The 18,284-nt window shown below is 33.2% G+C and overlaps 1 protein-coding gene across 4 annotated transcripts; it reads right to left on the minus strand.

The window, feature by feature from the left end:
* Positions 1-5,472: 5,472 nt before the first annotated feature.
* On the minus strand, positions 5,473-16,341 carry LOC147380428 (uncharacterized). Of its 4 annotated transcripts, none has more exons than XR_015175324.1 (4): positions 8,108-8,191; positions 7,959-8,033; positions 5,933-6,007; positions 5,485-5,807 (listed from the first exon to the last, which is right to left on the minus strand). XR_015175324.1 is itself a non-coding variant. In XM_086431711.1 (3 exons), the coding sequence occupies exons 1-3, from the start codon at positions 13,829-13,831 to the stop codon at positions 5,538-5,540; spliced, it is 372 nt and encodes a 123-aa protein (XP_086287837.1). In that variant the 5' UTR covers positions 13,832-14,259; the 3' UTR covers positions 5,473-5,537. The 4 variants fall into 4 exon arrangements, 1 of the variants encoding a protein (XP_086287837.1); XR_015175323.1 differs by lacking the exon at positions 8,108-8,191 and adding an exon at positions 9,796-9,929 and having other exon boundaries at positions 5,487-5,807; XM_086431711.1 differs by lacking the exons at positions 7,959-8,033; positions 8,108-8,191 and adding an exon at positions 13,805-14,259 and having other exon boundaries at positions 5,473-5,807.
* Between the last annotated feature and the right edge of the window lie 1,943 nt (positions 16,342-18,284).

Genomic DNA, 18,284 nt, shown 5'->3' on the forward strand with positions numbered 1-18,284 from the left:
GGATTATAGGAGTGAAAGGTTGAGAAGGTGGGGTGTTTATAAGGCCTTATTGTGGGTCTATGAGATCTTTAGAGGTCTTAAGACCTTTTGATTTGATCAAAATGTCAATTTTCGGGGATTTAAGATTTTTAAACTCGTTGACAGATTTTTTTGAGTAAGAGCCCATTCAAATTGGGGTGTTTACTCCTTGAACTCCTAGTTAGTAGCTTCAAGTTACTTTAATTCTATACAATTTAATTTCCTAATTTAGTTTCTTTCCTTACTTTCTTTATCGCTTAAAAGCTAGAGAGTAGACCCTCTATCAGTTCACATTCTGTTTATACATCCATACATGCATACACAACATGCACATACTCACGACTCCCAAAAGGCTATTATCTAAAGTGTAGGTTCCTATAGATCAATATCTGACTCTTAAAGCAACAAAAATAGTCTCAAAATGGACCACATTCTCATGCATAAGGTCTTGGTTCTCCTATAGCTTTGTTCGACTTATGAACATTACCTATGGACTAAAAATAAAATAAAGACTCCTAAAGCAGCACATAAGTAGAAAATAAGGCTTGGGGGCTCAAAATGGATTTCCACTAAAGTCCATAGCCCACAAAAAACTCCAGCAAACATCTAGTTGTAGCAATGGCTTGCTCAGTACCTTGATTTCTCCATTTTGCAAAAGGAATTATAGCCAATTTTTCTCGTAATCTCTCTATAATCCCCTCTATCTTCAAAACCCCAAAAAAATAAAAAAATATTTATGCATCATTTTGTTGCCATACCTTTGGTAACTATCAATGAATGAGTGGAACAAGATGACTAATCCCTTCCTTGTCCGTCAATCAATCCTCCTTATCTAGTCTCATTTTATAATGTCCATTCACAACTAAACTCTTTGAATGATGACAACTCCAAAACCCATTATAGATGAGTAACAAAGTTCTCCTTTGAATGACCACATATCTACATAAATAATTATAATTTTTATAAGATGGATTAAAAGATTCTCAATCACAAAATCCATATTTTTTGTGAATATCAACCTTTCAATCAATAATAAATTATTTATTCTATTTTAAAGACAATCTAATTGGCTTGGTCGAGTTTGATTAATGTGTTTGATATTTTCAACATATTGGATGAGTCAATATGATGGAAGATATACATTGACCATTTTGCCTGGTAGCATCCGAGACTAGGATGAGGTATGAATTTTAAAACCATATACTAGGTAAAAATTGGAAAATTTAACATAAAAATTTGACTGGTCAAGACTCATGAATTTAAAAAATTTAATTTTAACGGTTTAGGACCATTGAAATTCTTAACATTCCTAGATTTGACGGCATAGAGCTGTCGAATTTCTCCCATTCTTCATTAATTTGACAATTTCAGCCCATCGGAAAAAAAAATTTGACAATGAAAAATTCTATGCCAATTCAACTTCTTGATCCGTCAAATTTTATGAAATTTGATGGCCCAAGACTGCCTAATTTGGGCTTTTTTCACATTATGATAATCTATACAGTAATCATGGTTTTTGATAATTTCCCATTGCCTCGTTAACATCAGTACCGAGTTTACTTATTTTCTTCTTCTTCTTCAGTAGTTATTCTTTCCAGTCATGATGAGATGAAAAATCCGAGCTTTAAAATTGTAATTTATACACACCCCAAACTTTTGATCAAATTATTAAAACACTAAAACATGGAATATCACCACAACCAACACCACCTTCCCTCCAAAACCTCTACAAACAGTGAAACAAACACCTGAGCTCCAAGTACTAATTTGTGACACAGGTGATGGAGCCGCATAACTGACATGGGATGGAGGTTTAGTTAGAATACCCTCCACATACGGCACTGAAGGAATAACTGGTCCTGGTGATGGAGTAAAAATGGGTAGTAAAGGAGGAGACTTTGTGGGGGAATGATGATGATGGACGGTAATGGAGAGCTTCTGTCCAACAACACAAAAGTTCCCAAAGCTACAGATAAAGTAGTAAATGCCTTGTTGAATCAAAGTAACAGTGGCTGGGCCGATCAAGAAGGCTTGGAACGGATTATCTGCTGTGCAACTCTCATACTCTCTTCTTGATACTTGCATCACGTTGTGAAACTCTGATTGAAACTCGAAAACTACCCAAATTAAAAGTAAAAAAAAAAAAAAAAAAAACACAAATTAGAATTTGAAACAATAATAATAAAGAGACAAGCTTCAAATTTATGAGTCACAAAATACTCCAAAGTTTTCCAAAAATAAAACGTTTTGAATTATTTCAAGAAGGAAAATGCTGAAATGACAAAAAAAAAATTTACTGCGATTCTCACAAATCTGACGTGGGATGTGTACAAAACCATAGATGTATTTCCTTGCAGTACGAGTAAAAATCATCTATAGTTATGTATGCATGTCCACATCAGACTTGTGAGAATCACAGTAAATCATGTGTCACCCCAGCACAACTGTTTCAAGAATTGGGAAACTTACAAATAGGTAGAAATTTCTTATTGAAATTCTCATTTCAGCGCACTATTTACTTTAAGAATAATGATGAATGCATGCAATCTTGGTACACGGTTGGGTACGCAGCTGACGTGGCAAGGGCACAGAAGGGCACATCTTTTTCCTTTGTATCCTGATGAAAATGATCTATGGTTCTGTGCCGTTGCCACGCCAACCGCGTACACAACCACGTACCGAGACCACATGCATTCTTCACGAATCTTATTTTAATTCAGTGAGTCTACTATTTTCAAATTAAAACATAAAATTGTAAGTATTTTTCTCACTCAGGTAAAATGTTTTAATTCTGACAATGGTGTATCGACCATTTTCAGAATTAAAATGAATAACGGGCTGAAATTGAAAATTTACAATTTTCAGCATATATTTTGGAAAACCAGACTAAAAAAATTGTAAAATTTGCCAAATAAAGGGACAACCTGCGGATTAACTATTGAATATTAATCACCAAATAGGATGAAATTGTGTCCTTTAACCTCAAAATTTAGTCTTCTTCAACCTTCAAATCTCAAGAAAAAGATGGGGTTTTTAGTGAGTTTGAAGATGACGTGTTATGGATGGAACTTAAACACATATCATCCCCCCGCCCCAAAAAAAAAAAAAAAAAAAAAATTACCAAATTTTTTTTGAATTAATAAAATTTAAGCCTAATTACGGAATCCGAAAATGGTTCCTATAATCTAGAAGAAGGAATAGATGAAAACCTAGAGTGTCACCGATTTGAAAGAATTGATAATTGGACCAGTTAGTGTAAAACTCTTGTGTTGGTGGAATGGACCACGTAGAGTCTCCTACTCTGTGTTGCAACCCTTTTGAGCATCCCAGCCATGAGAACACAATAACAAATATTACTAGACTGCCACTCTGTTGAACCATCTGTGTGTTTGGAGAGAGATCGAGTGTATCGTGTGACGGGCTGTTTTACCATAATTACAAGGACCGAGGAAGAACACAAAGAGGTGTTTGTTTAATATGAACGGACGTAACGTTATGCCTATTTGGTTTCTTGGAGGAGAAGAAGCTGTAACGACTAAAGTTCATGGGGTCATTAAACCGAATAGAGTTTTCCTATATGGAAATTTAGGTGCTACGCTGACGAACCAATAGCATTACGCCAACTGTATAGAAAAAATACTAAAATAAAACTCTTCCTAAAGTTTCTCTCTACCTCATTTAATACACATGGCCTCAGGGCATTAGTTGATATGCTTAGTGTCGAAAATAATTTATAATATTGGGTTTCTATAATTCTTCATTAAAATAAGACATCCAGTCCTTGAGCTTCATCTGTTATTGTATACTAATGATCTCAACTAAAAATCTTTGAAATTCTTCACCTGTTATGACTAATGATTAAACTTTAAATCTTGGAACAATTCTAAATGATAAATACTTTCTTTAGTAAGATTTTAACTCTTATAAGCATCCTCGTGCCACAAGTGGATTACCGCATTGGCAATCCAACACCACAGTCCCCTAGATTTCATTGAAATACATCAATTAAAATAAATAATATTTGGACTTGATCCAAGGTTTTGAAAATGGACAGCTACCAAACATCCATAGAACTCCCAAATTTAAAATTAAAATTCGACGGTGAAAATTAACATTTTTTTTTCGAAATTCATAGAATTGTGTGCATTGATAGCTTTTTAAAAAATCCAAATTAATGGTGACGTTTTAAGGTTTGGTATTTTATTCCAATTGATGCGATGTAGAAGAGGATATAGAGTACTATCTTAAAGGACAAGGCAAATGAACTCAATTTTAAGGTGAAACAATAGGCACTAGATCATAAAGGGCAACAGATGACAGTGGTATACTACGTCATATTTCACAAAAAACGACGGGCCAAAGCCGTCGTTTTTTAAGAAAAATGACGGCCCCCGCCGTCGCAAGAGCAATTGTAAATAACGAAGTTGTTTTTGGTGAACGATGGTTGGCACGCGTCAACAAACTGTTCTAAAAAATGACGGTCGTAGTCTGTCAAACAAAAACGACGACTCAAACCCGTCATTTTTATTCGTCGATTTTAAATTAAATTAGTAGATATAAACGACGGCTTAAAGCCGTCGTTTTTTTGTGAAACTTTTTTTTAGAATTTTAGCCAGTATTCTTTGTTATTTTTATTATTTTTCACCTAAAAAGAAAATGACAATTTTCATTGGACAGAAAATTAAAATCTAACAAAATAAATAAATACACCAAAAAAAAAAAAATTTACATTTTACATTTTTTAAATGGAAACCATATTCATTCAAATTTTACATGTGTAATCATAGTCCAACATGCCCCGTTTTCATGGTGTCGATTTTAATATACATCCCAATGTTTAAAGAAGTTTTTCAAAAAATATTTTCTACCAACTTCACTTCACTTGTAGAAATCAAAACCAACATATGTCTTTCTCGGTCCTTGGAAGAATGACGCAGCGATTCTTAAGGATAATATACATTCCTATTTCTTGCAACATATTGTCGAAATCTGTGATTGAAAAATTAAAAAACATTGTCAGATATATAGTAATGATACCGACTACTTAAAGCAATCCAAGTAATTATGCAAGAAAGATGAATATACTAAATTACAAAATAAAAGAGTTCTCATAACTATCATTGTCAAACATTTAATTATTTTATTATAATTTTTTATGTTTAGTGTCTATCTACCATATAAAGTAAGAAAAGTACCTCTGTTCAATAAAACTTTATTCGAAATTTGGGCCAATCAATAATATCACCACATGTCAAATCAGCGAATGTTCCTTCTCCACTCTGTAGAATCACATTCCCATCAAGGACCTCATCTATAAGAATATCGTAACTATTTGAATCTGCATTAGATGCACCAATCACTCTTCCTTCGGCAACACAATCATGTGGTCGTTGTAAGCGATTCACCTTACAAGAACCTATTTGTATGCTTGGTGGATTAGAATGTGACTCATGATGTGGAGAATTGGGCCTTACCTATAAAATAATGTAGACAATATCATTGCAACAATAGAAGTTCACTCATCTATCAAAAGTAAAATGCCAATGTAATACTTGTGAAAAACTACCGAGATTGGTGGAAGACCGCATTGGTGTTCTAGCAGAAAAATTTGATTGTTGTAAAGTCTCATTCATCTTTTGCACTGCTTCCGTCAACTTATCCACTCTATTATGAAGGATTGTCATCTCATACGCCAAGGCTTGCTTATAAGGAATTGAAGCACGCACGGAAGTCTTGGAAACACCTGAACCCATTCCCCTAACACGACCCCGACTATCAGGACCACAAACCTGTACAAAAAGTGTCTAATATCAATATCTACTAACGATATGATATCATACTTACTAATATCAATGCCTACTACACAACATTATATCATAATTACAAAATATCCTAATTAAAATAATGCACATACCACAGCCACAGGGTCATGGTCTAGATCGTTATGTTTATTAGAAGGGTCATTAGCAATCATTCTATTGATGGCCTCCTGCAAAATAAATAATAATTAAGAAATATAAAGAATAACAACTATTTTAAATAAATAAATAAAAACAAAAAAATCCCTTTAAATTTGATTTGTTTCTCAACATGATTAGAGAAGACCCACAAAAAATCAAAACCAATTGAACTAATTAAATCACATAAAGAGATTCATGAAAGGTCAGCACTAGCCTCTTTGAACACATACACACCCACAAACACACAAAGCATTGAGTTTCAATATGAAAAGAAACTATTATATTCAAGCAAGTCTCAATGACGCTATTGTGACCATTACAGGTGCATGGGATCAAACAGGGATCAAACAAACACATGACAAAATAACTTCTACAGACTTGTGAAGTGTCCAATAAATATATTCATGTGAACTCATGCATGATCTTTCAACAGTTATAGACATCTGGATCTGCCAAGCCTGTAGTATCACTAATATCGTCTTAAAAATCCTTGAAAATATTGAATTTCAATATTGAATTTCTATGGTTGAACTAGTCCAAGAAACTGTAACCATAACCTGAGCTCTCACAGTAACCCAGATTGCCATTGCTGCATATATGTCCTCATTATTAATGTCATTTTCTATTATGCCACAAAAATTAAGAATCCACAACATTAAGCATACCAACAAAGAGAAATCTTAATTTGTAATCCAAATTTATTATAAAAACATAACGTTTTATATATCAAAAATTTCACCAATGAGATATTGGGAGGCAAAGAATCCAATCCAATGACAGAGTTTAAATTGGCTAATAAAAACATTACAAATAGGTTGGTAATTTCCAAGCCCATTTAGAAAGGTAAGCCACAATGCTCCAATCTATGTATTTTTGTTATTAAGGCCTACCATAAGGTTGACCAATGTCTGCCACGTGGTGGTTAAAGGAAATTGAACTTTGTTTGCAAATCAACTACAGGAAGTACATACTTAGACTGTTTACAAAATATATAATCGTAGATATGGTAGCTTATGAGCGACATCTAAAGTCTGAAATCAAGAAATTCTGTATGTGTCGTTAATGGATACTTAAGGCCTAATCTAAGTTTAATAGTCAAAGCTCCGTATTTGATTAGCAGGAATGGCGGCTTTTGATTGGCTAGGAGCATCTAGGAGGAGATCCTAGCTCCTTGTCATGGGGCCCTCTCAAGTCTCAAGTCCTTAGTTTAATATGAAACTCTATGTCACACACACACACACACATAAAGAAGTAAAGAAGTCTCTAGTTGACATTAGAAATGATAAAATTGGGGATAATTTTTTAAAAAATAAAAAACAATAAGCCTGTTTTAATAAGATGAGTAATTAAAGGTAGAAGACAAGATCAGATGTGACAAGCTCTTGTAGATTAATTAAATAGAAAGGTTAATTAAATACAATTAATGTCATTTATTGAGTGTCCCATCTGCTTAATCACAGAAAATGTCCATGCAAATATTCAATCATTCTCTTTAATCTAAACACTAAAATATTTAGTAGACAAATGAGAAAATGTGTGTACCACCACCAAGTACATATCCTCCCCCAACACATAAACCAACACCAATACAGCCACCACCAATTACATACCGACCCCCAACCCATAAACCTCCACCAATTACATACCCTCCCCCAACAAATGATGAATTTAAGAGCATTTATTCCATAGCTCCACTAAGAGAAATAGTGTACAATGTGCACTATAATTGAAGTAAATCAAGCCAATTTTGACACTCAACTATAATAACAATAATGTTGAAGTGTATCATAACAATAATTGAAGTCAAGTCAAGTCTAGGGGTCAATTTCAATAATGTTGAAGTGTCAATTTCAATGCTGAAGTGTTCACATTCAGATTACAAGATGAATTCAAAATATATATATATAAGAGATCAGTCAAACACTAGAACAAAGAGGTGTTCACGAAAATCACGAAAATAAATAAATAAATTATTCTCACCGTTTGTTGGCTTTTAGCATGGCTGGCAATGTATATGTCTGTCCTGGTAATCTCCTTATGAGGATCTTCTTTACTCTATAAATGAAACAATCAAATATGTAAATGAACAATATATACATATTTCGTTCCTAACATGATATTAAACTTACCAATTCATCAGCAAGCCGCGCTTGTCCCTTTCTACCAGAGGTATGAGTGTTTTTATTTTCTTGTCTAACACGCTTCCCAGTCGCCCTCAAAGCTTAGCCCTCAAGTGTCGAGTTGAAGTCGACAAACCTCTCCCAATCTTCTTTTCTCACGTAATGAGGTACATGTTTTTTCCTTTCCACATCTGTTAGATATTTATCATATACGTTCCAACGGAAATTACTTTTCCATTCTTTCCAACATAAATTTACTTTTTTAATTGCCCAATCCTTATGCCATTTTTGAATTTGATAGGTGCCCAACAAAGAAAATTAAATAAGATGTGTTATATTTGTAATAAGTCATAGTTACAATTTACAAGTAAAAATAAATCATTTAATACACATGTACTCACACTGATAGACTCCCAAATTTATTCCTTAAGCTAAGTAGGCACATTAATCCACCTATCATATATAAGTGGCACATGTGCCTTGGCTACCCGCCCAATAGTAGTGCATAATTGAGATGAGTTAGGACCGATTGGTTGCCCATTTAGATTGAACTGAACTTGGATAAGCCCACCTATGAAAAATGAAAAGAATTAACAAAAACATGATAACAAATATTGAACAAATGAATACAATCTATTCACCATTTATACATATTCTCAATCGTAGATGTAGATGCGGATGCAGATGTTGATGCAGATGCGGATAAGGATAAGGATGCGGATGCGGATACTGATGTGGATGCCGATGCCAATGCCGTATTAGGAGCGGATGATTATCGACCAAATGACATAGTGCTGGAATCACAAATAGTATTTTCAAGTCAAGTAATTTAAATAAAGGCAATAACAATAGAAATAAATAAATTAAATGCATGCTTACAAACATTTTCATTCATCTTCATCCATGTTATCATATTCTATGATATCTTCTTGTAGTAATGATGCTGATGAATTTCCATTCATTCTTGCCTCAAATACTAAGGGATATTCATAAGAATCAATATCTAGATCCAATCTCTTTGGAACTTCCAAGACAACATGCCAATCTTTTGTAAGCCTACTACAATCTTTGCAATAAAATACTTGAGTTGCTTGAGAAGCAAGAATAAATGGCTCATCAACTTCCCTTGTAGTTCTCTGTAACCTCCCTAAATTAACATAAATCAAGTTCGTTTCTGGATCAACTATATATCCGTTTGTGTCTTCTATACGAACCCAATCACAATAAAATACCGGTATTCTAAAATCATGATAATCCAACTCTAATATTTGTTGGACAATTCCATAGTAAGTAACTTCTTTATTAACAACGTTCTTATCCCTGACACTTGACCTGAAGCTAGTCACAGCCTTTATAGAGACCCCACTGTTCTGTGTTGTTTTGTTTATTTCTGAATCCGCTATACAAAATACATACCCATTTACCTTGTATGAACTATATGAAATAGCTTCAAATTTTGGACCATCAACAAGCCTTTTCAAGGTAGAGTTCTCCTCATTCTGTAATTGTTGTCTAAGCCAAGGTATGTAATCCATTGGCTTTTCTATTCTTGAATTACCTCTTTGAGTTTGACAACTAGATACGTGGCTTTGAACGTAAGTAGTGTAATTTCTGCATATAAATGCAACATTCATAAATTATGAACTATAAACCATCATAACAAAACAAGTATGTAGTAAAATAAAAATTTTCCTTACTTTTCCCACTCAACATTTTCAATTGATTGACGTAGTACCCATTTGAGCTCTTGCTGGTACTGTACATTTTCAAGAAGAAAAACCTTCCCCTTTTTATCAATAGGATAAGCACATTCACCATCAACATCCATGAATGTCTCCCTTGCTTTCATATGGCTTCCTCTTTCCCCATTAAATATGTAATTCATGGCATACATCATTGATTCATCCATAAGGTAACATTCTGTAATACATCCTTCTGGATATGTCTGATTCACCACATATCGCTTATATGTTTTCATCTTCCTAATACATGAATCATATATCAGATTGACGCAAAATTTAATTATAAAAATAAACTCGTTAATTTAAAATTTTATTTGCCTCTCAAAAGGATACATCCATCGATATCTAACGGGTCCGCAAACTTGCGCCTCCTCCGTCAAGTGTACAACAAGGTGTGTCATGGAAACAAAAAAAGGAGGAAAGTACTTTTCAAACACACATAGTGTTTCCACAATTTGATCTTTCATCTTCGAAAGTTCCACACGATTAATAATCTTTGAACATAAGACATTGAAAAATATTGATAATTGTTGAATAGCAGCCCGCAATGGCTTATGACCCTTGAATGCGTGCATCAATAACACTGATAACAATTGTTGTATAAGGATGTGATAATCATGTGACTTTAGGTTCTTGAATTCATTATCCTCTAAACTCACATTATATTTTGAATTTACACTATATCCAATAGGAACCTTCAAATGATACAAAGTTGTACAAATTAATTCTTTTTCCGATTGAGACGATAAGAAAGGAGCTTCTGGATAAGTCAACTTGTCATTCATCTCTATAGGCCACAACTTTTTCCTATTTTCATAGCCTTTAGGTCTTGACGAGCTTGAAGACCGTCCTTCGTCTTATTCTTTGTATTCATGATTGTTGCTAAGAGATTTTCTGTCACATTTTTTTTCACATGCATTACATCCAAATTGTGACGAATAGGTAGATCCTATAGATTGACAAAACATATGTCAGCATGAATGAATTAATATTATACCGCATTACATTAATGTTTAGAAAGATAATCCTAACGCACCTTCCAATATGGCAATTCAAAAAGGATCGATCTCTTTGACCATGCAGTAGATTCATTCTGATTCGCGAATCTTTTCTTTTTGTTGTCTTTTACCTTTCCGAAGTTAGTCTGAATGGTTTCCATTTTGTTCAATACTTCAACACCACTCAAACGTAAAGGATGTTTCCCATGTTCCTCATGCCCATTAAATTGTGATTTTTGACTCCTGAATGGATGTCTCGAATCTGATAAAAATCTTCTATGCCCCATGTAAGCAAATTTTTTCCCATGTTTTAACCATATTGATTCTATTTTTTCACTACATACAGGGCAACCATACTTTCCTGCGGTCTTACAACCTGACAAATGACCATATGCTAGAAAATCGTGTATAGCCCATAACAAAATTACTTTCATGTTGAACCTACTCTTAGTGTAAGAGTCATACGTTATAATTCCTGTGGGCCATAATTCCTTCAACTCTGTAATCAATGGTTGCAAGTAGACATCAATATCGTATCATGGACCTTTCTTTCCCGGAATCAATAATGTTAAGATAGTAAACTCCTTTCGCATACATAAAGATGGAGGAAGATTGTATGGAACAATCATAACAAGCCAACAACTATAAAAGTTATTATTATTTCCAAAAGGATTGAATCCATCAGTTGCAAGTCCCAACCGAATATTACGTGTCTCATCACCAAAATTACTCCATTTATGATTTACTTGTTTCCAACAAGAAGAATCTTTTAGGTGATTCATGATTAATACGTTCGATACTAAGTCAGGATTTGCATGCCATGTCATGTTTTCTGCAATCTACGGTACACTGTACATTTTTTATAACCTTGGTGTTAACGAAAATATCTCAACTTTTTCTAAGGTATACGTGAGCTTCTTGACTTCAATGAGTTCATCGGTTTCCATCTACTTTCACCACACGTAGGACAATTGTCTTTATTTTCATTTTCTCTCCAGTGTAGTATACAATCATTACGACATGCATGAATAATCTCGTGCTTCATATGCAAAGACTTGATCATCTTCTTAGCAGTGAAGGTTCTATCAGGTAAAGTGTTCTCCTTTGGTAAAATTCTTTTGATTAATTGCAACAATTCTTTGAAACTCCTATTAGACCATTGATGTCTAACGTTCATACTCAGTAATTCAACTGTCATCGATAATTTTGTATCACCAATTCCACATGATGGATATAAGGGTTGTAGCGCTTCTTCCATCAACTTCTCATACTGAATATTCTCTGAAGAATCATTCTCAACTTGAACATCATCTACATCATCAATTTCATCCATATATATAGATGTACTAGATCCCATATAAGCTTGAGCATCATTTACCATGTCAACCATGTTCGGGACTACATCTTCAATATGATCACTAGCAAGTGTATTGTCCCCAATGTTTGCACAACTTCTAGGATGAGTTTCTCCATGATGGATCCATGTAATGTAAGATGTATCTATACCATCACAAATCAAATGAGTGCGAATATCGCTTATCGTTTTCTTCTCCCCGATCAGATTACGACACTTCACACAAGGGCAACAATACCAATCATCATCCCCTAATTTATGTTTATTAACTTTTATGAAATCAAAAAATGAATTGATTCCTTCCAAATATTCAACAGAAAGCCTTGACACAGTCATCCATGTCTTACTTGGGGGTACGGACTTCGAAGACATCTTCTAGGTATTTAATAACGACGCGTTTGTTGTGTTTTTTTAAATATGAAAATCCTAGATTTTTCTACCCACCCTGCTAAACAAAGTAAAATAAAATCATTCTTCATTTCAAATTTTTGCAACTAATTATCCTCTCTCCTTATCCATGCACAAAACTTTCCACATTGTGCATGTAGAAGTGAATTCATATAGTAGTCATCAAACCTTGTCTTATTTAGATCTCTTAACTACAAGAACTAGATTATACATAATAAATAAATAAATGGGGAACAAAGAAGAAACCAAATGAAGTTCAGCATACCAGTATATAAAAATTATATAAGACATTTCTAATATATTTTTAATTTAAAAATCTAAATATTTTACAGGTATCAAGTATGAGTATTGGGTAACAAGTAATTGGTATTGAGTACGGTTATCAAGCAAGTATTTTGTACACCCTATAGGTAAGCGGGCCAGTTCTAAGTCATAAAAATTAAAAACCATAATTGAACCAGTCGGTTAACAAGTATTTTGTACACCCTCTAGATAAGTCTAGAGGCTGACTATATACTTTTCACAAGTAGAATTAAGTGGATCCAATCCGTACTTAAAAGGGGGATTGTTCTAACGACATCACTCTTTGTTGGTAGAACCCTTAGAGTATCAAATGCTGGTTTAAATCTTATGCACAGCCATAAATGCTGGTTTATTATCTAATAGGTTCACTTTAACCTATTGTCTACATTATATAATCATCAAAGTATATTTAATCTAACCCATCTTCTACTTCCAAAACTTCTAACTCAAGTTTTAGTTCTGTTATGAGAAACAATTTCAGTCTTAAGTGGCCACCAACAACTACATTGGAGGATATACCACAGCTGTTTGGAAACTTTTAACCCTATAAAAAGTGGTTTCAAATTAACTCATTCTGAGACTTTACCCCCTATAGGACAAAAATAAGAAGAATCTTTTGGTGGTGGCATCTAGTGTATGAGATGTGTTGAGATTCAAAACAAGATGGTGTTGTGCAGAACCTCTAATATGATGGCCTTGATCAAGACAAGCCCGTAAGTGCTTCTAAGTTGAATTTTTTTTTGTCCATAATAATTTCGAAAGTTCTATTCACATTATAATTAGAGGCTAAGAAGAACATAAATCACAACCACAAAAATAAAAAGTGTAGCCAACTAAGGCATATATTCATGTGTTAAGGATGGATGGTCATAAAAATGTTAATATCATACAAAAGTCTGACCTCGAAAGATTTAAATCCACAATTCATTAAGTGCTTCGCAACTGTCTCTCCTAATTTGGTGTAGCCTTGGCTTCAGATACAAGCCATACAAGTGTTGTCTCTATTGCAAGATTGACACTAACAGAAGATACTTGAGGCTGTCCATATTTATAAAGCATCACTAAATGGCCTTAACTTAAAAGAAGATGAAACAAACACAATATAATATTTGGAACCTTTTATAGAATAATGTGGGAAAGTCCAAATATCAGAGTGAATTAATTCCAAAGGCATAGATGAAACAAAAGTGGATAAGGAAAAAGGTAAACGACTACTTTTCCCTAATGGACAAGAATCACAAAACACTTTATATTTAAGAGAGCCTCGTAAAGGTAAGGACTTACTAGATAACAAACAGTACAATATTATTGAAAACGCAAAATAAAGGCAAAATAACAATCATCATCCTGAAAAAACTGATGAACAAATAGTAAATTGTGGGAAATTGATGGAAATGTGAAACATTGTTGAGATGGAAATTGGAAGAACAATGATTAAATTGAGTAGATACAATATGATTAATGTCCAAACCTGCACTATTACCAACTGTAACTTGATCTGACCCATGATATTCATAATGTACAAAAATATTCACGAAATCAGACGTTATACAAGTAGAAGCATTGCTATCCGTAATCCAAGTATTATTATTTGGTTTAAGTAGTAGTAGAGGCTGTCCATATTTGGTTTAAGAAGATGGAAAAATATATTAACTTAAAAGAAGAAGGAATTTTAAAAACAGGCACAATGGCCTTCAATATACAAACATATAAAATAATGAACAGAAAACAGAATCATTATAGAGGTAAGTACCAACAGTAGATACTTGTCAGGTCTTCAAGAACATTTCTCCTATAGTTTTTTTTTTTTTTTTTTTTTTGATAAGTAACATTTCTCCTATAGTTAAAGTTATTTCTCTGATATATTTTTGTCGCTATTTCGGTAAACAAGTTGCAACAAAGAGATCAATATGGATCATATCAAGTTCTGGTACATAAGTGAAATAAGTGTCCTAGTGTAGTGTTTTCCAGCCCATATCTCTGCATAGTCAAAACTATGACATTGTTCTATAACTAGCAGTCACCAAGTCAGTGTTTGGGAATAAGTCGGCAAGGGAAAAATATGATAAAATCGAAAACAATCACGAAAAAATCAACCTAGTGCCTACTAGGTGTTGTTCTCATATTACATAATCAAATATCAAGTTAAATTACAATAATTAATCACTATATATTAAATTACAAGTAACCACATGTCTATATAACACAATCAATGTAACGATGATGAAAAGTGAAGGAAGTCAGTTTAGAAGGAATAAATAAATAAATAAATAACCAGTAGATTTAGATACCAAGCCAACCAATGCAGTCACAACGAAGTCGAATCCCGTTAAAGTTGTGGCTACAAAAGCAGAAATATTATACAAAATTGCACCAAAATGAAGAGATCTTTAAAACTGCTCTTAATGAAGAAATGAATATCTAACTTTTTTCATAGATGAATGTGTGTAAACTTCAAATAAGATGAATAAAATAGACAAAGTAGAGATGACAGAAAGAAATGATTTCAACAAAATTTGAAAACAGAGATTACTGACTTGATTAAAGATTTTTAAGAAACAAAATTAAAATAAAGAAATAAATATATAAAATTAACATCTAGAGAAGTGAACTGAAGCAATTTGCAGTCTGAACTACCAGAAAACACAAAACATGAATCAAATACATACAATTCCCTACAGATGTCAATTTCAAATACAAAGGTTTAGGACGTAAATCAAATAGCAACGGAGAACGATCTAAACATAGAAGAACCTTGTGAATTGAACAGATCGATCTAATAGAAAGAAATTCGGTAAAATTCAACAAACATAAATAAGCAAGGATTAGAGAATTTTGGCCATAAAAGATCCATTTTTTTTAAATATATAATATAATATATCTACATATAGTCAGATAGAGAACCAATCAAAGATGCAAATTCATATATAGATGCCGATAAGAAACAAAAGAAATTGCATGCAATCAAAAGATCCACAAAAGTGTATAGATTGCTTGAACAAATTACTAAAAGAAAACATAAAATTGTAATAATAATAATAAAATAAAAATAAAAAGCATAATTTTCAATGGAAAATTTGTAATAGAAAGGGGAAAATAAAGGAGATAATGAGAGGAAATCAAATCGGTATCAGATCTACAGATCTGATTGATAGTGGGAGAGAGAGAGAGAGAGAGAACTACCTCGAAAGCTTGTGCCGGAGAAGATGGTGTCGAACTTCGCCTGATTTCGTAATTCCTTGGATTGTTGAAGACTCTTTGTTGGGATCGAGAGAGAGTCGATTGAAAATCTGAAACGCTAAATAGCGAAGGAGGATCTTGTGAGCAGAGATCAAAAATTAAAAAACTTAGAATCGTGAGAGACGAAATCGAATCGAGTCTGAGATTTGAGATTCGAAGGTTTTTTTTCGAGAAGAAAGTTCGAATCCGCTGTCGTTAAGGTAATAAGGTTTGAGTCTGAATGTTATCAATACAAATAATACTGCCACCATAGTTGTTTTTAACGCCACACCAATTGGTGTAGCATTAGTAAAAGTGGGTACGGCAATAATAACTCGAGTAGTTATTTGATGACGGATTAGGTTAGTTGTTAATAATCAACAATTATGGACGTCATTAAGGGTTAAACAACTAACAAAATCCGTCGTAAATAAACAACGTCCTTAGTCCGTCGTTTTTTGCGCCATATTTAGTCTTTTTTTCCGATTTGTGACGTAGTGTATTGCAGAAAAACGACAGCTTTAAGTCGTCATTTTAAGAAACGATTTCTAACAATCGTTAAATCGGTTTTTTTACGCCTCAGACGTAACTCAACTTAGCCCTATTTGACTCATTTAATTTCATTCATCACTCTCTCTCACTCGATTTTGTCTCTCCTCTTTCTTTCTCTCGCTCGACTGTCTCTCGATTCTCTCTTTCTCTCTACTCATCTCTATCTCTCCCCTCTCTCTCTCTCTCACTCTCACTTGACTGTATCTCTTCTCTCTCGACTCTATCTGTCTTCTCGTTCTCTCTCGAATCCATCTCTCTTCTCACTCACTCTCTCTCTCTCTCTCGAATCTATTTCTCCCTCTTACTCGACTCTGTCTTGATTTCAACAAGATTAGCTCTCTAGGTTTCGATGTAGCATATCTTTCTCTCTCACTCGACTCTCTCTCAAAATCGATCAAAGTCTTTCATTTTAAAAAATAAATCGATCGAATTTTTTTTGGAAAGAAATCAATCGGAGTTTGATCGAAAAATCTTTACTCGATCTTTCACTCGCAGAATCTGTGATTTTGAATCTATGGTCAGATGCAATCAGATTTCGATTTGCATGTTTTAAGGTAGAATTGATCAGAGTTTGATCGAAAGTTTTAGGGCTTTGTTCGAACTCCCTCCCTTTGCTTGGTTTTTAATCGAATCTTCATGTATGTTAAAGTTTTTGATTGAATCTTAGATTTTCCTTAATTAATTTAGGGTTTCAAATATTTTCTTCATTATTAAAGCAAGTTTTAGTATTTTGTTTGATCCCCCTTCCCTAACCATTTTAAATTACCTTCTATCGTAGAGGAAATCCATATAAGATTGCATTTTAGCAACTAAGTTTCGATATCTCTCAGATTTGATGCAAGTTTTTGCTAGGTTTTTTATCTAATCTCAATGTATGTTAAGGCTTTTGATCGAAACTCAGATTGTTCTCAATTATTTTAGGGTTTCAAATTCTAATTTTAATGTTATTTGTCAAAATGCCCTTGCATACACATCAATCTACTTAAATATATGTGCCATAGATTACACCAATCGGGTTTTTTTAACTATTTTGATACTCAAAAAAGTATTCCTATGTGGTGTAGGCAGCAGTGGTTTGGATCCATCAATATCTCTACTATAGTTGTTTTTCTTCATCTGTATAAGCATTTTTTTTCTTCTTCTGTTTTCCTATCTATACATGAATATAATAAACACTTGCTTATGAGTGCTTGCTATTAAGTTAGAATATAGGTTATTGACATATCCAGCTAATTAGTTCATGAACGATGTATGTGTATGCTAATATACTTAGAATACATCAAAATAGGGAGATGTACGGGTACTCGATCAATCGTAATTCTCTTCTCTTAATGAATAACTACTATTATTGAGTAATTTACAAGTCCTTTATTCAAGTAATTTGTATTTTTTTTTTATTATTCTTATAAATTTTAGTATATGTTTTCAAGAAAATGTAAAAGATTATTTTGATATTTGAATGATGACAGAAATATTTAACAAAATGAACAGTGATTTCCAACAATGTGTATATAACACACACACACACACACACACACACACACACAAATACATAAGTTGTCGAGTAAATTTCCTTTTGTTCTATGTGGAAATGGAAATATTTTATAGAA

This window comes from Akebia trifoliata, unplaced genomic scaffold (genome assembly GCF_017979445.1).
Source record: "Akebia trifoliata isolate Shusen 1 unplaced genomic scaffold, ASM1797944v1 Contig01401_ERROPOS500000, whole genome shotgun sequence".
Lineage (NCBI taxonomy): Eukaryota > Viridiplantae > Streptophyta > Magnoliopsida > Ranunculales > Lardizabalaceae > Akebia > Akebia trifoliata.